The sequence below is a fragment of the Podarcis tiliguerta genome, assembly GCF_965153285.1.
Source record: "Podarcis tiliguerta genome assembly, chromosome: 17".
NCBI classification, from domain to species: Eukaryota; Metazoa; Chordata; class Lepidosauria; order Squamata; family Lacertidae; genus Podarcis; species Podarcis tiliguerta.
Window position 1 is genome coordinate 31635540 of NC_139550.1, and position 23936 is coordinate 31659475.

General features: G+C 48.5%; 1 protein-coding gene and 1 long non-coding RNA gene across 15 annotated transcripts in view; one reads left to right on the forward strand and one right to left on the reverse strand.

Moving 5' to 3' along the window:
- Nucleotides 1–1531: 1531 nt before the first annotated feature.
- LOC310667942 lies at nucleotides 1532–7902 on the forward strand. Its single transcript, XR_014506457.1, has 2 exons — nucleotides 1532–6813; nucleotides 6870–7902. It is a non-coding gene; the product is annotated as an uncharacterized lncRNA (long non-coding RNA).
- NFIX (nuclear factor I X) overlaps nucleotides 5405–23936 on the reverse strand; it is a 251611-nt gene continuing 233079 nt past the window's right edge. For all 14 annotated transcript variants that reach the window (XM_083420214.1, XM_083420212.1, XM_083420207.1 and 11 more), the window contains one exon: nucleotides 5405–15051. Coding sequence is in view for 8 of the 14 variants with exons in the window: in XM_083420212.1 (XP_083276338.1) it covers nucleotides 15037–15051 (15 nt within the window). In the remaining 6 variants the exon portion in view is untranslated. The remainder of the gene's footprint in view (nucleotides 15052–23936) is intronic.

Consider the following 23936-nt stretch of genomic DNA (forward strand, 5'->3'; position numbering starts at 1 on the left):
ATCCTTTTTAATGCAATTTAACAAGTACTGCATAATCTTGCTCAATGTGCCTGCTGTGTTCTGAGCCTTATTTTCCTCCCACCCACCAAATTGGAGCTTGTGTGTGAGAGAGAGAGAGAGCATTGAGATTATTTTTATTACTCCTAGGAATTGAGGATGGAAGAGGTTCGGGTAAGTGAGAGGCAATAGGGAAGCAACGTGTCCTTGGCAGCCCAGAAGTGGGGGCTGGGGTGGGAGAACAGAAAACCATTCAACGCACTAGAGTTTTGCCTTCTGAGTCTACACTGCCATAACTGTATATTTGAAATCATGAAGACTAGAGGCCTGCTGAATTCTTCCAGTGGAGCATTTCTCTTAGCCTGCAGCAGTAAACAACAACATCCATGGCAGCAAAGAGGATACCTACTTTTGTGGTGGTGCAAGTTTCCACAGGCAATCCCTGTTATGTGCTAGGAATCAGTCCAAATGCAGAGAGATGAACAGCCCTGGCAGACGTCACTGTTTTCTGCTTAGCTGTATTTTCAGCCTCATTCCCATGGCTAAGGAGTTTCTTCTGTAGTACCTTCCTCTAGGTTTAGAGAATCGGGATGCTTCCTAATGCGAGCTTTATGTTGCAAATGGGTCATTCAGTTCGGGTTCTTCTGCGTGTTTGGCACGTCAGCTTCTACACATGCTTATAATTTCAGTCATGGATATTAATTGCTATTCTGAAGCTTGTGGTTCACATGAAATGGGAAGAGCATGATGGAATGTAGCCTGAGGTGGGGTTTTTTGTTTTTGGTCCCTCACTATAGTCATTCTGCAGTTGCACTCCACTGACTTCTATTCTGGCCAGGCACACTGGTATTTTCTGTGTGTGTGTGAGCACTTCTAAAGGAAAAAAATCCCAGGAAGAGAGCAAGAGCAAATGTAACCAGACTTTACATTTCAACAATGGGCAAAATGGATATGTCTACTGTGAAACTGTGGTCTAAACCACTGAGCCTCTTGGGCTTGCTGATTGGAAGGTCGGCAGTTCAAATTTGCGCAAGGGGGTGAGCTCCTGTCGCTCTGTCCCAGCTCCTGCACGTTAGTGCAAGTAGATAAATAGGTACCGCTGTGGCAGGAAGGTAAACGGCGTTTCCATGTGCTCTGGTTTCCATCATGGTGTTCAGTTGCGCCAGAAGCAGTTTAGTCATGCTGGCCACATGACCTGGAAAGCTGTCTGCAGACAAATGCCGGCTCCCTCGGCCTGAAAGTGAAATGAGCACCGCAACCCCATAGTCGCCTTTGATTGGACTTAACTGTCCAGGGGTCCTTTACCTTTTTTTACAAGAGTGCTAAAGCAGTATTGCACAATATATGAGAATTATTATTATGAGGAATTCAACATTGTGCTAAGTTGATCATTCCATCAGTGCAAGCTTTTCAACTTGCCAGATGGAAAGATCCCTCCTCTTCTCCCCCGCACCTTGTTCTGGGGATTCTCCCGACCCTTGTGAGCCAGTTTGGGGGCGCGGGTGGCCTAGGACTTGCTGATCAGAAGGTCGGCTGTTCGAATCCCCGCGATGGGGTGAGCTCCCGTTGCTTGGTCCCAGCTCCCACCAACCTAGCAGTTCGAAAGCACGTCAAAGTGCAAGTAGATAAATAGGTACCGCTCTGGCAGGAAGGTAAACGGCATTTCCGTGGGCTGCTCTGGTTCTCCAGAAGTGGCTTAGTCATGCTGGCCACATGACCCGGAAGCTGTCTGCGGACAAACGCCGGCTCCCATGGCCTATAGAGCAAGATGAGCGCCGCAACCCCAGAGTCGGTCACGATGGACCTAATGGTCAGGGGTACCTTTACCTTTATGAGGAAGCACAAGAGAAAGAGAGGAGGAAAACCTCCATTTGCTTCCGGGTTTTGTTAGGTGAATTCAACATTTCATGGGTGGCCTCTGTTTCCACACAGCCTACTACTGTGCACTCCTTGCATGAACAGATCTGTGCAAGACCTGTGACAATAATTTAAAAAATGATTGGGGGCTGCTTGCCACGCCAAATGGGGGCAGGGTATGCCAGTCTTCCTGTCCCAGCCTTCTCCAGCTGCCCTTCAACTTCAGCTTAAAGCTCCTCAGAATCATGTTGCCTCTTCTAGATCTTTTTTCGAACTTCTCCAAGGGTTTCCTGAGGCAGAAAGGAGACCTGGGGGACATGGAGAGAGATTTTGGGCCCTTCTAGACATCCTTCTTATTGTGCATTCATGGTGATTTCTGTTCTTGGGGGGGTCACACAAGATCCCGATTTCAATTCTGTTTGTGGTTGCAAAGATATTGGGGTAGTCATCCTGTCTCATTTCCAGTCAGCACATATCCTGTAACTTCCTGCTGAAATCCTGTGACTTTCCATAGCACAAATGTCCTGGGTTTGCCCGTTTTTGTCCTGCTTTTGTTGTGCTGTATCTCCCCCAGACAGCAATAATGTGGTGCCATTGGGGAAGCACCGCAGAACAACTAATAAAGCAGAAGGGATCCACGCAGTGCTTTTTTTCTTAAAAAAATGTTTAGGGGTACTCTCATTTTGACTCAAGAAAATCACCATTTTATAGTTAAAATTGGGAAAAATAAAGACAAGTAAATGGTAAAGGTAAAGGGACCCCTGACCATTAAGTCCAGTCGTGGCCGACTCTGGGGTTGCAGCCCTCATCTCGCTTGATTGGCCGAGGGAGCCTGCGTACAGCTTCCGGGTCATGTGGCCGGCATGACTAAGCCGCTTCTGGTGAACCAGAGCAGCGCACGGAAACATTGTTTACCTTCCCGCCGTTTACTTGCACTTTGCTGTGCTTTTGAACTGCTAGGTTGGCAGGAGCAGGGACAGAGCAACGGGAGCTCACCCCGTCGTGGGGATTCAAACCGCCGACCTTCTGATCAGCAAGTCCTAGGCTCTGTGGTTTAACCCACAGCGCCACCCACGTCCCTACAAGGACAAAAGTACAAATATTCATGTCCCCCCAAAATTAGCGTCCCCCCAGAAAAAAAGTTGTGGATCCACGGCTAATGCACTTTTGCTGTGTTAATAATATGTTGCAGAATGCACCTGCAACAAAACACCAGTCTGGAAGAGCCCTTAAAAAAACAGAGCAGCAGCAGGAATGCACACACATCCTCTGCCACTTGCTTTCCCTCCCAAGAGGGGAGATTCTTGGAAAGGCTGGCAAAAACTGAAAAGAGATTTAGGTCTGATCTGACCACCTGCTCCTCTGAGCAACATGTCCAAAGCCTGCAGTGCTTTCAGTAGAAGCTGCAGAAGGCTGGGAGAAAGGAATTAATTTGCAGAAAGTTTGGCACATACCACTACAGACCCTTACCTGGTCAAGAGCACTAAGGAGCCCAGCTCCAACCACCTATTTTTATTATTACAGATCTAATAAGTCAGAATTGTAAATAAATAAAAAACAACAACCAGGCAAACTACAGCTGAAACCTTTAAGTTGATTGTGAGTGATTGAGGTTGAGGGGAAAAAACAATTAACCAACAAACCGTATACCCTGGATATTTCCTGCCAAGCTCTGCCAGTGGTGTGGACAGCAAACAGCAGAAACAGAATTAATATTGTGAGTGAAAAAACAGATGTGCAGAGCCTCTTGTGCCAATCACACACACGGAGAAAAATTGGATCTGAAAGACCCGTTCTGAGATTGTGCCTGGACACAGCTTCTCTATGTGTGTGTGTAGTAGCTTTTAACAGATGTTGAAGACCGGCCTAAGACATTTTGGTGCCTGAGGTGATCCACAAAATGGCACACACCAGGGAAGATCATCATCGGGAACAAGCGGGGAATAAAGATCTACACTGGGAATAAAATCAACCTCACCTGGCGGCTGAAGTGGGAATCAATGGCTGTTGTTGTGGAGGGGGAAGGAGCCTGCTCTGAATCACACCAGGCGGGCGCAGAGCCCAGAGGGCAGCTCCGGCCATTTCCTCCCCAGTGGTGGGAGATTAGGCGCACCTCCTATTCACTGAGGGACTGCTGTAGAGGCAGCACTGGAAGGAGGCTGCCGAGGAGGCAGATCCAGACTACTAGGAGCCTGCCACTGCAGCAACGGTGGGTAATGCGTTCCTTGGAGGCCAGATCTGCTGCCCCTGTGGATCCTGCCACCCGAGGCGGTTGCCTCACCTTGCCTCATGGGTGGGCCAGCCCTGTTGAAGACTCTTCCACAATCAGCGAACAGTGAAGTAGAAATGGTTAAAAAGCAAAAGCAAAAAACCAGTGTTTTTACTAGCCTTCTTCAGATACATTTTTGTAAAGCTTAGCATGAAACAAGGAGCAAGTCCTGTGCAATGAGACCGGCTGATTTTACCGCCAGTCCTCCTGCATCAAGCTAATGGGTGAAATCCATTTTAAGCTGAATTTTTCAAACATGCAACTTAATCCATTTAACCCATCAGTGCTCTATTTGCTACAATTATATCCTGCCAAGGAACCCAAGACAGCCCTTGCATTGGCCTTGCCTATTCCGTCCACATCACAACCCTGTGAAATAGGGTTAGGGTCTGTGTGACTTCACCTGTTCACTTCTGAATTTATTAGTTCATTACCAGGAAGCTACGACAGCCCTGGTGCAAGAACTATGTTTTCTGTAGTATGAACAACTTCTTTTAGCTATGAATGGTACTTTACCCTTTTCCTTCACAAGTTCATGAGCTCTGTTTATTTCTTTATTTGGCATGTGTGGGCAAAGCATCCTTATCAACATTGTCCAGGTATGCTTAGCCTGGAGAAGAGAAGACCAAGAGGTGATATGATAGCCATCTTGAAATATCTGAAGAGCTGTTGCATGCATGATGGAGCCAGGGGAGTGTTGGTTTGCTAGCAGCGCTTGCTGTGTTTTGCGAAGACCTGGTGCTTTATCAGACATCAACACCCACCAGCAGCCACCGCAGCTCTCACACTCCATCACTTTAGGGATGAGCATACTTTGCACATGTACTTCCTGAAGTTAATGGAGCTGGTCAGGGTTGCTGAGTTGAGCCTCAGTAGAAGACAACTCAGTAGAAGTGGTACCTCTAGTTGTGGACACGATCCGTTCCGGGGTGCCATTTGCACCCCGAAAAGTCAGCAACTAGAGCAGCGCTTCTGCGCAAACATGGAAAGCGATAGAGCACTTCTGCGCAAGCGCGAAGAATGCTTCTGCACATGCGCGAAGCGCGCAGAACACTTCTGCGCACATGGTGAAACCCTAAGGTTTGCAAGCTGAGAAGATGCAACATGAACCTAACACAACGCGAGGTATGACTGTACCATCTCCCTGTGAACATGTCTGTGTGGTGTGTTGGGGCCCCCAATCAGTCGCCCCTGTAGCCCCGAACTCATGCAACAAATACATTCAGGGGAGTATTAGGGCTCTGTGGCCATTCATCCATCAAGGAAGCCAAAGAGAGACAATTACAGTCAATAACATTCTTTAATTCAATCAGTTAAAGAAGGTGCTGCATCTATAAACTTTTATTATGGAAAAAATTTGTAATTAACACATGCGTATTACACCCCGCTCGGAGAGTGGCACTTGGGGAGGGAGGGGAAGTGCCGAGGGCTGACTGGGACAGGGGAAGGGGCTGGAGAAGCTGGCCCACCACATCGCAGCAGCTGGTTCCCTTCTTTGGGGGCAAGGATGAGGGTCGAGCTACATGAAATGAAGGCTGGTTTAGCAGAGGGAGCCATTTTGTAGGCCTCAGCTTCCCTCCTGTGTGTGAAAAGTGCAGGCGGGGAGGGGGGAGAGTGGAGAAAGCAGGTGGGGATGATAAGCAATGGTGGGAGGGGCTCCCATGAGCCCCACCTGGAGGCGGTTTGATTGCAATCTCTGTAAACATCTTTTTGTTCACATTTCTGAAGCTGGATGCATAAAAGTTTGATTGATTTCTCTTCCTGTCTCGGTTTGTTCGCTGGTGGCAGCAAAGGCATCAGTTTAAGGCACTTCCCTTAATTCGGCTGCAGGGTTATGAGTTCTTTTTGTTTTCAAAAACCAAACCAGTAGCAATGAACAGCTTCGTAAAGGAGCGGGAGGGCGCTGAAAGGGTGGGGGATGGAGCTGGGAGACGGCTGCTCTGGAGCATCAGGCTGGCATCGGTGGAAACGGGCACACACCTTTGGGGCCTGAGCTGGGTAAGACTGCAGGTGGCACACCTGAGACTGGCACCCCTCTGGCAAAAACCTCACAATCGCCAAAAAAAAAAGAGAGCCTCGCTCTCCCTGAATTGGAATGGGCAGGTACTGTCCTAACATCTACAGGGGGCCTCAGCCCAAATGGAGGGTGCCTCAGTGGGTGGCAGGGGAAGAGTTATTCCCGAAAACAGCTCCTGGGTGCCAAGGTATGTCCCACGAAAGGATTCAAGGCTGGAGGCTGCGGAATGGAGTCGTTGGGGAAGATCTGCCTCTGCCCAAGGAAGCAACAGTAATGGAAGACGTTACTAAGCATTCCCCATGGCGATGGGGAAGAAGCATCTCCATCGGTTGGCTGTGCTTCAACAAGAGCACCCAGGAAACGGGAGCTGGTTTTTGTTTCTGCAACCATTCGGGCCTCTCCCTTATCCTATGCAAACATATGCTGGCTCCCCTTTGGCTTTCACACTGGGTCACTCCCAAACTTTTCTCAGCAAAGCTGGAGTGAAGCTGGAGTCAAGGGCGTCTTACCCATAGAGGCTAGTGGCGCGGGGCGCCAAGTTCTGGAGGGCGCCAGGGAAGAGGCACAGGCAGGATGAAGCGCCTCCTGGCATCAGCTTGCCACCCTCGCCCGCCTCCGCCATGCTGCGCTGTGCCCGGAGCCTCTGTCTGCCGTGGCCACCGCAGCACGAAGCGTCCAGCTGAGCCGGGAGGTGCTGCGTCCAGCCTCCGCCTCTTCCCCGCCCTCCAGCCGCTGCCCGTCTCCTCCAGCCCCGTCCTCCCTAAAAAACTCTGGGAAACAGGGGGCTTTGCACCACAGCGCCGGATATGCTTAAGACAGCCCTGGCTGGAGCGACCCGTGAAATCACCGGTGTCTTTTGACAGACGACCACCATGTTAGCTCAGCCTAGGAGGATGCTGTGGAAAAGCTGTGGGCCTGTGGAAACCCAGCAGGGGGCTGAGCCGCTTCTGAAAACTGGACCTCTGTACCTCATGACGTCAGGGCTGGACTCCCAAGTCAAAAGCTGTGAAGCTCTGGGCCTAACTAGAATTGACCGCAGGGGAGCCATCTTTTCCGTGTGGGTCTGCCTCGATAAAGGGAGTTTCAGAGCAAAAGGGGTGCTGAGCCTCCCTCCCCCCATGGCTTGCCTTCCTCTCCTGCCTGTGCCCATAAGCGTTTCTCCCTCTCCAGCTGCAAGGGAGCCCGGAGGGGAGAGAAGTGCTTTGGGGAGGGGAAGGGTTGTGGGAGGTGAGCGGTGCTGCCTCCAGCTGCCGGATCCACAGCAGCTGCCCTCCCTCCACATGTCAGCAGGTGTCGTGCCAGGAGGCATCACTCCGAGATGCCCAATCCTAAAGGATACGTGAGGAGGAACTGAAGTATTGTCTTTGCCGCTGAAAAAATGACCTCTTAATTAGGCACTTTACAATTTGACCAAAGGGATGGCGGGCGGGCGGGCGGGTATATGGAGGGAATGGGTCTATTCTTGATGTTTCTGAGCAGCTCCTCCAGAAAGGAATGGGAATGGGGAAAGAAGGGACACAGACCCCCCCACCCCCGAAAAAAACCACCCACCAACACAGACATACACACATCGCCGTGGAGCCCTCGGCACTCCCCTCCACTGGGCTTCCCATCTCTGCTCTGAGGAAGGAATTGGTGGGACAGGGAAAGAGGGAAGCCGATGATTTTTTTTTTCTTTTTTGAAGTATATGTAGTTTTTTTTTCTCTTTTTTAAACATATTTTGAATTTTTTTTTCTTTTTTCCCCTCTTTTTTTTTTTTAAATTCACATAACACAATAAGCCATTCCAATGGAGAAAGCCGAAGAAAGCTCAGGCAAAAATGATAAAACAGTTCGGATTTTTCTTTTTTTTTTCTTTTCTTTTTTTTTTGTCGTGAAGCAATATTGACAGTTATAACATATGGCTACCTGCATTCTGCTAGACACGGAAGAAACTTCAGAAAGAACAAAAACAGACGAAGAACTACCTTTTATTTTCAAGTGCGGGGGGTGGGGGTGGGAGGGAAGGAGGGGGTTCGGAAGAACAGACTCAAAGACACGAAGGGGGGGCATCGGGGAGGCGCAGGAGAGGCAAAGGGGTACGGTCAGGGACGGGGACGGGGGGGCGGATGAGGAGAAAAAGCACACCAAATTCCATTAGTACTATATATATACTGTACTGTACTCATATATATACTGCGTTTCTTAACCAAGGAAGAAACTTGTTCAAAGGGGCAGGGGTGGGTTGCAGTCAGGGAAGCTGCAGTTTCATGGATCTCAAGGTTTTACTGCCGAGCGAGAGAAGTGGGTTTGGGGGTTCGCGGTGGGTGGGGAGGGGGCTGCATGCGGAAGGTGGGGGGTCAGCAAAAAAGGGAGAGAAAGGGGGCTGCGGAAGGGATCTGGCCAGGAATGCTCAAGGACAGGAACGCTCCACGGTTATTCCTAAAGCGAGAGACAGAAGGTGAGAGATCCGAATAAAGTGAGGGCCTGAGGATCCTTTCGGAGCACAGGGTGACTGCTCTTGGCCACGTGGGTTAAGTTCAAGCCAAGGGACACCCTCCCTCGCCCTCCTGCCACAGATAAGGTGCCCAAGGGAGGGCAAGGAGGGTCTCAGTAGGTTTGTCGGACGAAGCCCTGGTAGGGCAGTCCAGTCCAAGCTGAAATCATCTTGGGATTTGTGAACCTAACACCCCTCAGGGCTCCCAGAGGAGCCACCAGCAGCCGCTGGGTGCATCAAGGACCCTGACTAAGCATCGCCCAAGAGGGGCTGAGGGCCCCATGCAAGATGGCAGAGGCGGCCCTGCGCAGAAAGGCTGCCAAGGGAAATCCACGCAGCCTTCAGCGCTGCTGCTTGGGTGGCACGCATCCTTCCCTCTTTCCTGGGTGGTGCCGGCCCTCTCTTATGCATGGGGCAGCAGAAGCCGGCCAAAGAGAACGAGGCCCCACTGCGTTTAGCCATGGCCACAATTCCCTCTTGCTGGTCGAGGCTTGGCTGTTTATTGCTTTCCCCTGTATTGAGCACATGGGTCAAAGGGGGGAAGGGGCGGGATTTCCAGTAACCCACCCACCCCGGCAGAGCATGCGGTCCATCTGTTCCAGCGGAAGATGGGTTTACAAAAGGCACTATGTCAGCTGGCCAGTTAAGCGGGGTGGGAGTAAGGCAATACCATCCATCTTGGTCCTTCCCTGAAGCGAGACGTTTCTCCAAGTCAACCTTCCATGCTTTGAGAGGCTGTGGGGCAAGGGGGTTGGGGATGGGGGTATGCACTGCTGCTTTGCCCCCTGCCCCACCCACCGCCCCGAGAGCCAGCAAGGGAAGGGAGGGAGTTGAGAGGAACCACGGTGGGGAGGCTGTGAGGAAGAGGGCAAGCGAGGGCTGAAAAGAACCAACTTGGGGGAGGATGGAAGGAGTTCAATGGACGGGATGCTGGTGAGATCACAAGGCGGCTCCTCTTCCCAAAGAGGAGCCCCTGAAAGATGAGAGAGGGAGAGGGGGAGAGAGTGCAGATTTGGCTCACTAGGGGAGAAGAAATCCAAGGCATTCCCAAAGTCAATTGGTTTTGCTTAGCTCTATGCGGGGATTGGAGAGAAACAAGCCAGGAGAACCAAGATAGAAGGGGGTGGCAAGTGATGCGAGGGGGAGAGGGGAGAAAGGGGTGAAAGGAGGCAGAGAACCACGGCCTGTGCAGGAACCTTTGCCGTGGCAACCTCACCGTCACCCATCTCACTCGGCAACCTGGGAAGATCCATGAGAAGCTGCCAGAGACTTGCTGGTGCGTTTGACTGCAAGGCCCGCTGCCCCTTTCAGCTAAACATAAAGAAGGGATAATGCATGTTTCCTAAAATGTGCTTTATGATAACAATTAATTGGTTCATAAACTATGTATAATAGAGATTTTAATGTATTTTATATTGTAAGAAGCACCAGGTTTTGTATTTTTAATCTTTTTTCTTCTTTTATGATTTTTAGGGTTTTTTTTGTTGTCCTTTTCTTTAATTTTAATTTTGCAGTTTTCTTCTATGTTTTTAACCTGATACAGTGTTTTGTTTACAATTTTATTTTTGCGTGTGAAAAACTTTTGCCTTCAGCCCTCCCATAAAACGACAAAACTAATGAGGAAAAGGAAAAAAACAAAAAACCAAACCCCGATCATTATCAATTTTTTTTTAAAAAAGGATTTAAAAAACAAACAAGAAAAAGGAAAAGTAAACAAATGAAAAAATAAACAGAAAAAGTTTTTTCCCCATACTTACAAAGGTTGGGTTTTTCTTTTGTCCCTATTTATTTAGAGTCCCTGGGAACAGAGGACTTTGCAACAAAAATAGATTTTTTCTCTTCTTCTTAACAATCTTTAACATACAAAGATATTAAAACTATGCACTCCATTGCACTTGGCTCAATGCAAACAAAATTGGTTCTTTTAAAACCCCTAATATATATTTTGCTTTTTTAAAAATCCCCTCCCCATTTTTAAACACACATTCCTGTGTATCTTTCTTTCTCCTGCCCATACCTTCCAGCCACCATAATTTAAAGTCCTGTGTGCCACCCCTTCCAGGTTCCTCCTCAGTGTTTACATTCGCCCTTTTGAAGGACCCAAACCAGGTAGAGTTTAACATGTAAGCGGATGACATTGTCACTCTGTCCACCCACATGCTGCTGTCACCCAACGGTCGCACTCTAGGAGATGCCAAGAGTGAAGTGTGTGCTTAAGCACTGCGAGGACTCAGAGCCTCCTTTTCAGAATGAGATACAGTAAACCTCTACTTGTTCCCACCTCCAGTTTTTAAGTGCTGATTATTTGTGGCCGCTTGCCTTTGGACTCCTGCAAATCTCTGGCCCTACCACTTTTTTAGACCATCCAAACAGATAGCCTCCCTCCCCATGGTTTCTCCAGAAAGGAACCTATTCCTAGCAATCCTGGGCATTATATTTAGAAGCATGCTGAAATCAGATTTGAATTACTTGATTGAATGGTTTTCTTTTAAATAACTGAATACACTGGCTGAGTGAATTTAGCAACTGAAAAGATGCTGTAGCAGCACCAACTATGGTGGCCGTCGGTATTTATTCCCTGGTTTGGGCCACCCCCATCCCCTTTTTGCACATTGCTCTGCATTCAGAAATGGTCACCAGGAGCTTGGATGCACTTTTTAAGAATTGGGGAGGGGCACTGTCTGTCTCAATTGGGGGAATGCTCCAAATGATTCTTATGTCAAAATAAAATGAAATATGCACAGCACTCCAGATGCTGTATTAGGTGCCTTCTTGCCCTGGACTGCAATGCTTGAGTTATCTTCAACTTCATCTCACCTCAAAGTCTCTTGATTTAGATCACAATGGGACCATGTCCCACGCAACCAGGGGAAAGAAGGACGATTGGTACTTTGCAGGAGAAAGGATGCTGAGGAGGGGAGGGGGCAGACTGCACTGGAGGAGGGGAGACGTCTGCTTTCTTAAGACCACCAAGGTGTGAATGGTTTCCATTCTGACATTTGCAGAACTTCTCCATGGCTTTGTGCTCTTAAGGACATAGACACGGACCTTGGGCTTAAAACATGGGCGCCTTCCAACCTCACCACGAGGAACGAGGCTGCGTCCCAATTCCAGTTACTGCTTCTGATCTCTGCCCACGTCACAGATGTAAGCTCAACCCTCAGTGCTTGCCTAAATTACTTTATGGATATTTGGCTAGAGACTATTATTCATTTGTTCTCATAGATCTGAGAGCAGTCTGAAAGAGGAATGACCTATTTGTGTTGTATACACTTATCCCATCGTTGCCTCTGGGAAACAGCTTTTCGGATTGTTTCAAAACCCTGAAATATCTGCTTCCTGAGAGGCGACGCGAAATGCACGTGTGTACAACATGCAAAGTGACCCCTCTCTCAACACACTCTCTTCAAAATCATTGTCTTTCTACATCCCCAGCTGCTTAGTCTCTGAAAGGTTGTATTTCACCTCTGAGTTGCATTTTACTGAAGGTATTGGGTGAGGGCCCTGGTATGGGGGAAGCAGCAAAGCGCCACTCCTAGACTCCATGCAATCCAGGTCTGCAGTCTGACTGGGCAAGAGCAGACCTGACTCATGCCAAAGATGGAAGCCTCAGGCAGGCGGCTCCACATGCAGCAGCCAATTATGTCAGCCAACTGAAACGTGTACATGTCTTTTCGGCAGGCTACTTGCTCCCTTACCACATTCCTCATGGAGAAGAACTCCCTCCCTTCATGCAGCAGCTGTCCTGCAGCTGTGCAGGGTCAGGCTTCATGACTCCTCCATGAAAGCAGGCCTCTGATAAGGGTGGCCACTGTTAAAGGTGTGTGTGTGTGTGTGTGTGTGTGTGTGTGTGTGTGTAATAGAGAAAGTGTGTGTGTGTGTGTGTGTGTGTGTGTGTGTGTTCCTCTGACATCTGGGAACCGGTGGGTGTGAATGGGGATAAGCAGGGAAGCCAACTGCTGGTGGAGGGGAGGGGCAGATCTGCAGCCCTCAGAATTCCCTTCCTTGACCCTGTTTCTCCATTTGGAACTGGAAAATCATTGCACTTAGACAGGGATGCAGATACCTGGTCCCGCCAGCAGCTCCTGACTATGTCTGCTCCAGAACTTGCTGATGCGTCAGCTGGGGATCACTGTGGCAGAGAGGAGAGGGGCTTCAGGAGGTTCTCCAGATCAACTTGTTTTCTTGCACGGTCATTTGGGGGCAACTCCAGGCACTGCAAGCCAGAAACCCAAATGCAATTGCCCTGGGCAGATGGCATGGGAGCCCATTCCCTGCAGCACTCTCCAGATCCACTCCAAATCAGACAATCCCTAACCCTTACCCGACGCCCTGGCCTATCCTAAGTATACCATGTGGAGCTGCCCTGTAACAACCAGTGACCCCTCATGCAGAGATGGACACATTTAACAGGGGAGATGGGATGGGGAGGGGGATGAACCCCAAAGAATTTGGCAAAGCTCCTGCCCCCAAAGCTTAGCATGGAGGTAAATAAGGAGAAAGAGAGGGGCCTCTTCCACAGACCTTTGGAAAATAAATAATGAAGATCTCATTGGTGCAAAACAGAGGGGGGCACTTGCTCTCCTCACTTATTATTATTATTATTAATTATTATTATTCTTTTGAAGTCTGAGAAAGGGAAGAGGAAAGTGTGCGGAGCTGTGTGGTCGATTCTGGTGCGTATGTGTGCATGCGTAGTGTACAGCCGGCAATGTCAAACCTTCACATCTACCAGTCAGGCAGCTTCCACTACCTCTAACTCTATACAATTAATTTTGTTGCGCTGAAGTTTTGCTGAGAGTGTTCATATGTTCTAAGCTTAAAGGGTTTGTCTTTTTTGTTTGTCTCAACGACGACCACAAAACCCTAGCGTTTAATTTCTTTGCTGTTGTCACCTGTATGTAGAGGAAGCCAAAGGAAATGCTACAACTAAAGGAGGAAAAGAACAAAGTGGAGAAAAGGGATCAGGAAGAGCATCAAACCATAGTAACAACAGACACCCAAAACCTCAAAAGGAAAATACTGGAACTCAGAGGAAAGGGACACAGCCCAACCTGTCCAGAACAGGCTACAAGCTCTGCAGAAACGGGCCTGACTGAGCCAGCTGCCTTTGCTCCAGTGATTTGTCTGGAGTACAACTTGAATGTGGCCTCTTTGCTCTCTTGTCAATGTATTCTTTTTACAATGTTTTTAGTAAGCATCCAATGGGTCTCCAAGTGTCATTTGCCCTATGGCAGTGGTAGCAGATGCTCTCTTTGCTAAGAGAAATACTTAAAAACACTTTCCAGCCCAATCCGTCTTGGACTCAAGAACCCAAGAGTGACTGCCTTTCTTGTACATGAAGGGATCCCAGTTCATGGAGAATATGACTGGGAGTACCTTCCACATAAGCCCTAACGTGTTATCTGAGATGCAGGAAAGGTTCATCAATGGCAAAGGACACCAGGAGTAACCAGACACCAGGATGTGTCAGGTGTGTGTGGTTTTGTCTCAGAGAGACAGGGAGAGGGCACTAGGGAGCGCCTCCCCTCTTGCTCAGGAATGGAATATTGTCTCGGCATCTGGTAGTCAGGAGCGTTTCTGTTTTTGCTTTTTTAAGTAATGAGGATGCTATGTTAAATTTCCTTAACAAGGGAATTTACTGCAAGGGGGAATTTATGTTTGGTAGGAGATGTTTGTGCTGTGAATGCCAACCAAGCATTATGACCCTAGTACTGCTCTAATCATAGCCAGTTCCAATTGTGAACCAGTGCACCACACTGGACATCCTTTTAAAAACGTATTTAGGAGGATATTTGAATTTAGGGCAAACTTCATTTTCCTGCAGCCCCTGTACCACTTTGTGAAGTTTCGAAAAGCAAATTGAGTGACCTAGAAACACAACTCTCCTCAAGTCGCAAATGGGCTCATAGGAATTAGGCTGGTAGGCAGTTGAGACACTAAGAAAGTGTCTCCTCTTTCATTTCGCAACAAACATAACCCCTAGCAAAACTTGGTGCAAATTTTGGGGGTTTGAGGCTGGTTAATGTGAATGCTATTCCTTCCCCATGATGAATAAGAGAAACCCCTTTCTTTTTTTAACCATTGCTTGAATAGCCTGTCCAGAACTATCATATCATTGAAACAGGATTATGTGACTTCTGTAGGTGTTGATGGGATTCCTTGCAGAAGACAAGCCTCTTCTACGCAAATGCAAAAATCTGCTTTGGATCGGGGAGGTCCAACGTAATTCTTTTAAGCTTCTCATCTGTAGTGTTACCCAACGTCTCTTACTTTTCCTTGAAGAGGAGCAGCTCAGTGAAGATATGGGTTAAGGACTGAAGATTCTGATTCTCAGGACGTGAGCGAAAACTTATTATTATCATCATCATCATCATCATCACCATCATCATTATTATTTTTCTTCGCTTGAAGATCCCGTCAGAGGAACCAAGACTGGAGCAGAAGAAAACACAAAAAGGGAGAATTAAAACAGAGCGTTGCAAACTTTCTTTTTCCTTTGTTTGGCAGGCTAACATTGATACCCATCAAGCGAAAACCACAGTGCTAACCCAGTCACTGAGTTCGGTGCCTTTGCTTTCTTCTGGCAAGCTCCAGTCATCTAGTCCCATTTTTTGTTCCTGATTTGTTCCTCGCTAGTGTTCCAACCCATGATTTCCCCTCACATTGCTCTGAAATACTGGTGCCCCTTCATCCCCCTTTGCGGAAAGACTCCTTTGCTAAGGCCACTCATGGCTACATTTGTGTACAAGTGTACATTTGACAAGGAGAAGCGACTAATATTGGCTCTCCGGTGAAGGTAACTATATGGATGACACATGCATTTCAGGGCTTTTGTCACAATTGCACTGTGCATTTGTTGGCATGCGCTTAAACGTGTTAGGGTTGGAACAAGGTCACTTGCCAAAAATGGCGATTGCACATCGAGTTTCCTCCCCACTCTTTCCATCCAGTTTAGGAAAACTTGCCCATATCCTAAGGTTATTGGCAGTGTGCTTCCTTGCCCCAGTACGACATCATCAATGTTACTGACATGGGTGGGGAAACACACAGTGTCGGTGTCAAGAAGGCTCGGGGGGCAAGCTTAACTCTGTGTGCCAGAGGGGAAAGGGGCAAAGTCGACAGCAGGATACCAGTTTTGATGTTCACCAAAACATCTAACGTTGTCCCTCAGTATACACTTTTGAACACACTCCTTTCTCCAAGGAGCTCAGGGTGGCACATGTGATTGTCCCCTCCCATGTTATCTTCACAACAATCCTACAAGGCAAGTCAAGCTGAAGGAGTGTGAGGCTGGCCTAGGACATCAGAGCTCAGTGGGGATTTGAACCCAGGTCTCCCTGGTCAATGTCTGACAGCATATCTGCTAGACTACACAGGGTTTGGGCTTCTTGCCACTGTTTGCATTTGTGCTGAAACTAGACAAGGATTATTTTCTTTGGTATCTAATATGACACCTGATGTAACTTCTCCCTCTCTTTCTGTTTATCTTGCCTTTCTTGCTGCTACTCCCAAGGTGCTGCCTACTTTCGTGGAAAACGCAATTTCACAGCCCTGCCTGAAGCTGTTCCTTTATCAGCAAGAAATTGTGAGCCAGAATTCAGTGAAACAGCTTTTGCTTCTCCTGCTGTTTGGAAAGACAAAAAGCTTAGCATTGGCCACCAATGCCATGGGATGTTTCCAAGTGCTGCACTAAGAGCGCTTTCTGGCTGTAGCGTTTTATACAGTGCTGTTTTGAACCTTCCCTTGAGAGAAGGTGAGTTCCAGTCCTTTACCCAACGTCACGCACCCTACTCCCACCTGCTAACTTTCTCCTGACAAATGCTGCCCCTGCCCTTTGCTCTTACTCAAGGATAGGGAATGTAGAGCCAGTGTGGTGTAGTGGTTTAGAGCGATAGACTCGTAATCTAGGGAACTGGGTTGGTGTCTCTGCTCCTCCACTTGCAGCTGCTGGGTGACCTTGGGCCAGTCACACTTCTTTGAAGTCTCTCAGCCCCACTCACCTCACAGAGTGTTTGTTGGGGGGGGGGAGGGAAAGGAGAATGTTAGCTGCTTTGAGACTCCTTCGGGTAGTGATAAAGCGGGATATCAAATCCAAACTCTTCTTCTTCTTGGTATGTGCTGTTGGACTCCAGCTCCCATCAGCCCCAGCCAGTATGACTGATGGTCAAGGATGATAGCAGCTGTGGTCCAGCTACACCTGAAGGGACACAGTTTCCCTGCTGCCGATAACTGCTGCCCACAGCAACAGCCTCTGCGATGGATGGGAAGGTGAGGAGGTTCAGGTGGGAAGTTCTTATTTCAACTTCACCGTCCTGTAAATCCCAAAGCCACACATGCTTTCTTCTTCTGGTTGCTAAAGAAGAATTTGATGCGTGTTCTATATTATTATTATTATTATTATTATTATTATTATTATTATTATTATTTGTAGTTTAGCAGTGGCTGGAACCTCCATGCCTGGCTCCTGATCTATCTGCCACAGACTGAACAGTGCCTGGAAGTTCACAGTTCCCTCCAAGCTGAAAGGTGAGGGGCAGAGATGCAAGCTCTGCATGAAGGCACAATCTGCTCCCTGACAGTGCCAAGGAGGGTGGGGGAAGGTGACACACTGTAGATAGAATCGCCATCTGCGGCACCAAGAGAATACTGAAAGCGCTGTGGAGGAAGGGAGAGGAGGAAAGGAAGGCAGCTCCAAATAACTGGATTCTCTGGAGGAAAACGCAAGCTTTGCGAATGGCCACCAGGAGGGGCTCTGCTACCGCTATTGGGAAGCCCAGGGAGTTCTCCCTTTTTCTAGCCCCCAGCTTCTCTCTGCCTCTCTTGGGCCGCCGCCAAACGCTTTCCCTGCCTATTCTGGAACTGTGGAGCATGCCTACTTCATTGGGCAAAGCTCACCTTTATGCATCTGTTCTTAAAACCGCTTGGAAAAGGAGGCCTCGCTCCGTTTATGAGAATGTGTAGGACAGAAAGAGCAAACTTCCATTTCCTGCAGTTTTCATAGCACTAGCAGAAGCAGGAACTCAGCCTCCTCCCAACTTTCCCAGCCAGTGGTCCGCCTCCCCCTATCGCTGCAAGAGCCAAGCAGGAGTTCCACTTTCCTGCAGCACTGCTTTGTCTCCACTCTCCAGACTTCGCTCCATTTCTGAAATTGAGGTCCTTGGTCAAGGTGTTTCACCATGTTATTGGGATTTCAATATACCCTACCCGGATCATTTTGGGATAGAGAGGAAAATATGTCTGCTTAACAGAAGGATAACGGAAGCTTAGGACAAATGATGAAATGTCACATATAATTGTGACATGCAGCAAAGCAAAATTGCCAGGCTCCAAAACGCAGCACTATGTCAACCCCCACTGCCCATTGGGTACCAAACTTGGGTTTCCTGACTTCCCAAGTTTATTTATTTCTATAGGTCACTTCCTGCTCTTTTCTAAGATGCTTTTTAATATTTTTTGTTCTCTCCAGCTCTTTTTGCTTCACACATCCTCTCTCCGTTTGGCCAGTCCATGTTCCTTTCATAAAATAAGATGCCAGCTCTTACACCCAAGTGAATTCATGCCAGCCAACTGCATTGCTGGCCATTACTCATTGTCACAGATTCCAGCCAATCAGGTGCAGATGCACCCCCAGTCTAAATACTCCAACTGGGTGAGGCGTGCTATGATGCTAAATCTTCTAAGCCAATCATAAGGGACTAGGCAAATTACAGCATCAGAAGCAAAACCTGACATCCTCTGGTGGTGGTGGAGAACCAATACAAATTAGAGATTTGGAAACAATCAATCAAACGAAAACAAAAACAACAGCACATCATTTTGCCCGCTCCTGCTTTGTGATTGGCTAGATTTAAAAATGATGTGCCTAAAAAGCCAATCAGAATGCTGTGCCTCAGTAACAAGCCAGTCAGGAGTTGTCACTCCACCATGACAACGTCCACTTGGCAGTGAGGGATGGTTCTGTCTCCATATGTCCCGTCATGTCATAGCATCTCTGCTTTCAGATGCCTTGAGCAAGCCCTCTGTAGTCACACGACTGCTCTCTCGAAACTCCATTTCTGACGGCATATTTGAGCTGCATCTGACCATTCTGCATCAGCATCTGACTACACCAGCAACAGTGCAAATCTGCAGACCTTAGGGGAGTGCTTATGTGCCACTCATAAATATTGTCTGCCCTGGCAATGAGTGGGCTGCTGTGGCAAATGTATGCCCTGAGTCAGGAGAAGGAACGGCCCTGCGTCATCCCGTACTGCATCACAGAAATTTCCTTGGGTGGTGGTGGCGGCGCAGGAGAAGGTTGGCTCCACTCACCTTTCAACAGCCACCTAATTTTGCCTAGAGCAAAATTCAAAGCAAATTTGGAAGCCTCACCTCAGACAGAGACACTGGAGGAATTTCAAGTCAGGAGAGTTTCAAAGAAGACCAGCAAAATTTGGGAGTGGGGTTTCACGCAACCCTATGTGAAAAGGTGTATGGATGCATCTAAATTTGGAGCAATGCCTTGCCCACCCCTCCCCAGTACAAATAGGGTCCATATAGCCATGATGCAGGCAGCCAAGTGCAAGCCGGTGGGGTCTATTGTTCTAAATGGAAAAGAGCACATGGGTGAGAGGAGTTAACTCTTTCCTCGCCTTACTCTACTTCATTGCTTCAAGCCCTTTTCTCTCCAGCCTGGCTTATTTCCAGAGTTGGGTCTGGGTTGGGACAAAAGTGTTTCAAGCAACAGAGCACACGGAGGTATGATGGGGGAGGGATGATTTTGCTTCTCTCACCCCCATGGAACAAATAGATTCCCCTCCCACGTTTAACATGTCAATGGGGCAGACACATGCATAAAGAGACATGGCTGACCCACCAGGTCTAGGGTGACTTGGTGGTCCTTTTGTCCTCTTTCTTGAAGATACGTTACAGAAGTAGCCATTTGCCGCCATAATGAAAAAGAACCCTTACATCACAAAGAAGCAGGTGTGATTTTGCAGCTCCTGCCAGCCTCTGAGGGCATCTGGCTGCCATGGGTGTTTTGGCAGCTGCTGGGCGAGGGGGTACCAGGGAAGAGTGCTGCGATGATGCCAGGCCACATAATGCCTTTTGCTAGGCAGTACCTGGGAGATTTGGATTGGCATCAGCCGCATTGCTGTAATCTCTGATTTGGGCCCAGCCAGAGCCCACGAAAGGAGCAGGCAACCAGCTAGAATGGCACTGAGCTCACCAGCCACACCAACGGCAATGGGAGCTAGTTCACCTGTGGCCCTGGCATAGCCTTAGACTTTAAGCCAAGGAGGCAGCAGCCGGGTCAGTGCAAGGTTCAGCGCGCACTGTTGGCACTAAGTGAATGTTTAATAACAATGAAAGCAGTATGACCACAAGCAAAGGTCCGTCACACCTCACGGGACCTGCAGCTGTTCCTATGGGCAACAGCCAGAAGCCACAGCTGAGAGAGGGGGAACTGGCACTCTCCTCCATCTCTCGCTTGCCCAGTGCTATCTGTCTTTCTCTTCCCCTCTTTTGTCCTCCTCCATCTGCCTGAATCCAGAGTTCAGAAAAGTCACTGGTTACTGTGGTAACACCTGCCCTCCCCCCAAAAAATATACTGCAGCTTAGCCAATAGAGCAAGGAATATCTCCCGCCCCCCTCCCACACACAAACAGAAAACACAAAACACACATGGGCCCTTGGCAAATCTAGGAGCCCACCTGGCAGAGCCTGGGTTGAAAAATACTTCGATGTTTCCCATCCGTCTTATGCATGATAGGGCAGAGCAACCCCTCCCCAGCCCCCCTAAAATCCCAGGAGGAGTGAGGGGGGGGGATCAAAATGAATCAAAGGGTAGGTGGATGGGGTGGGGGAGTACAGCAGCTATAAAGAAAGTGATAGAAGTGCATTAAAAGAAAGAGAAGTGGGAAAGGGAGTGGGGAGAAAGCAGGGGGGTGGGGGGGGAATGGAAAATGAAATAAATCCAGAGAGGCAAAGCAGAAAAGAAGGAGAAAGCAAGAAGCAGGGAAGTTGCTGGCGGAAGTGGCCCTGCTATTCCTGAGGCCGTGCTGGGCCCTGGTCCAGCCTCGCTCTGGACCATTGTTTCCCTGCCCGGCCCCCCAAGTCCAAGTTCATCTGGGTGTGACATCATGTCTCGTTGCTCGGGGAAACCAGACGGGCCAGACGTGACATTGGTTATGGGATGGGAAGGGGAACAGATCCCATTCCTGCTCTGCTCCAGCTCTTTTGCTCACCGCCAGGGAGCAACGAAGGCTGGGAGGAAGGAAAGGCAGACCAAACCTCAGAGCAATCTTGTGAGAGAGGGCAGGCTGGATCAGTGTGTGTGTGTGTGTGTGTGTGTGCGTGCTAAAGCAGGTTTGCTCCAATTCTGCTTCACACAGCCGTTCTCTGCTGCTCTCTACCCTTCATGTCTCCGGCACATTCCCCTCCTTTGCTTTCTGATCATGGTACTGGCAGGGTTGAAACATTCCTAAATAATATGACACACCAGCTTGATCATTTTTTGCTGCAGAACCAGTGCTCGTTTGTTACTTAGTTGTTATGGGGTATCCTCGCAGATAGCATCTCTGCTGCAGGGAAACCACAACCTCCCAGCAATAAAACTGTTGATAGAAAAAGGTGGTTCCCCTCCCTTCTCCAGCTATCTCCCATATTTCAATTCAGAGTGGCTGGTGGTACTGTGGCTGCATGAGTGCAATGGGCAGGATATTATTAGGTCGAGCAATAAACTCCTTCGTACTCCCCACCTGCAACATGCCCACTTTGAGAACTTTTCAAAAGGCTTTACTTTTCCACCCTGATGATCAGCATCCTGATTTCGTAGCCTTTCAAAATTTGGTAGGAAAACTGCTGAAACTCTTTCCCCTAGCCTGGTTAGCAACCCCCAATTGTGGAGGGGAAAAGTCCGTTTCCCCCTATTAGTTCTTTCCATGATGGGCACTCCCAGCTCTCCCATACACCTACCAGGGAACATATTGTGCCACTAGCGTTGGATCCAACACTACTTTAATAACAAGGTGAGCACATTTTCACACATGGGGCTTTGATTGGCTTCGGCTTAAATCCAACACTAGTAATAATGCCTAGTCTGCGTATCCTATTTTGCTTGTATAACACCTATTCCCGTGGCACAAACAGGGCAAGACAGGCTCAGAGATACATTTAAAGCACCCATGTGAGGAACATAGACTCATCAGCCCCTCCACATCTTCCCCCAAGAGCCTTCTGCTCTGCTGTAGAGAGCAGCTACACGAAAAACTATTGGGAACCAAACTCCAGCCCAAGAACAGGAATGGGCAGCAGAGCCTCCAAAGTGCAGCATAGATGCTCTCTGCACAGTGGTGTAGTCTGTCCATGAGTGCTACACAACTGGTCCAGACATGGAATCTTCAACACCTCACTGATTCCTCTGAAATGCTGGACATATCCTTTCACTGTTGTCTCCTCCGTAGGCGCCCTCCCTTGAGAGGCGGATTTATTTAGGGGAGCGTGACAGGCTTGGTTGCACTGGATGAAGAGCCTTGGGGGCACCGCAACTATGATGTAGAATGAGGACTAGAGGTGGGCAAGGGGGAGGGCTCTGAATCGCCCAGGGTGCTGCTGCAATTTGAAACCCCAAGGTCTGCCACTGCTCCCTTCTCCACTTCAATACTTTCCACAATAACTGATTGGCTGGTCAGTAAAGTAATTAAGTTGCTCAGATGGCAATGCCACCTCCTAGCTGACTCCAGGCTCTTATGCCTTTATCACTTCCATGGGAGGCATCAAGGAACCAGTCAGATTTTCCTCCCTGCCTTGGAATCCTGCAAGGTTGCTGAGCAGTTCCCCCACCGTGCAAGGAGGGTGAAGCAGCAGCAACCCAAAGGGCAAGAGAAGGGCTTTGTGGCCTAAGAGGAGGTGGCCTTTTTGAAGTAGGGACATGATAATGGGGCAAAGAAGGTCAGTGTGGGCCAGTGTCACAATAACTGGGCTCCTCATGAATTCTTTATTTTACTCTTTTCACTATGCAATCCTCGCCCGCCCCCCGCAAAAAAGTATCTCTTATAGATTGTTCTTACTTCCCATCATGTAAGACTGGGCTCACTGCTGTTTCACATTACAGTGGTACCTCCGGTTGCGGACGGGATCCATTCCGGAGCTCTGGTTGGATCCCGAAGTTTCCGCAACTGGAGGTGCCCATTCTGCGCATGTGTGAGGCATGGTAGAGCACTTCTGCGCATGTGCGCGCGGTGAAACCTGGAAAAACACTTCCAGGTTTGCCACGTACGTATCCTGAAGGATATGTAACCAGAGGTGATCGTAAGTAGAGGTACCACTCTACACTTCTGCATAGAAAATATTTCCATGCAGGAAGCAACACAAATAAAGGCTGTATCTCCATCATCACATTCATTTGAATGTTTATGAGGATGAGGAAATGACAACTTGCTGGCACATGTACATGGCTTGCTCACTCAGGTATGCACTCACCACAATTGATGACCTACACCTTTACCGAAACACTTCCAAGTAGAGAAAAAGTATAGATCATCATGAGGAGTGCACGTGTGTCTATTTCACTAAGTGTACATGCCAGTAATTTGCTGTTTCCCAACCTGTGTTGTGACATCTATGTGACAACCTACATGTGGGTCTTGCATTTTTTCCTGCATGGAAACCTTTTCCAAGTGAAAATGCAATGTGAAGCGGCCCAGAGCCCCATCTCATTGGGTGGTGAGAGAACAAATGTGTAGGCAAGAACTATTATGTGGGAAGCCTTGAGAGACCTGGATGGAGACACAGTGACCTGCCCAAGGCCACCTTATGAACTTCCTGGTTGAGCAAACTGATATGTGTCTTCTCCACCCAAAGCCAACACCCTTTCCACTGAACTACAATCAAACTTGGGAGTCCTGCTTTCAGATTCTGTCTCAGTTGCAGACTTATAAGCCAAAAACACACTCTATTTGAGGGCTCATCCACACCTCCTTTTGTGCTGTGTTTCTAGGCACAAGTCTGGGCTTTGCAAGTCTGTGTCTCAGTGGGTTGTTTTTTTGTCCTGGCACTTTCGCTGGGAAAACCCGTGTTTTACCGGGGAATCGGAGAAAACAGCTATTAAGTTTTCTGTGGGTTGCTGTTTGCTCCAACTGAGCAGTAAAGCGCAAGTTTTCTCAGGGAAAGTGCTAGGACAAAAACAAAAAACACTCAGCCACGGACCTGGAAACCACCGCCTTGTGCCTAGAAAGCGCAAAGCAAAGGTAAGTGTGGATGAGTCCTGATCCTCAGTTTCCTGTTTGGAAAACGTCGGCCTGTAACTGATGTTACAGAATTGGCTGCAAGAGCAT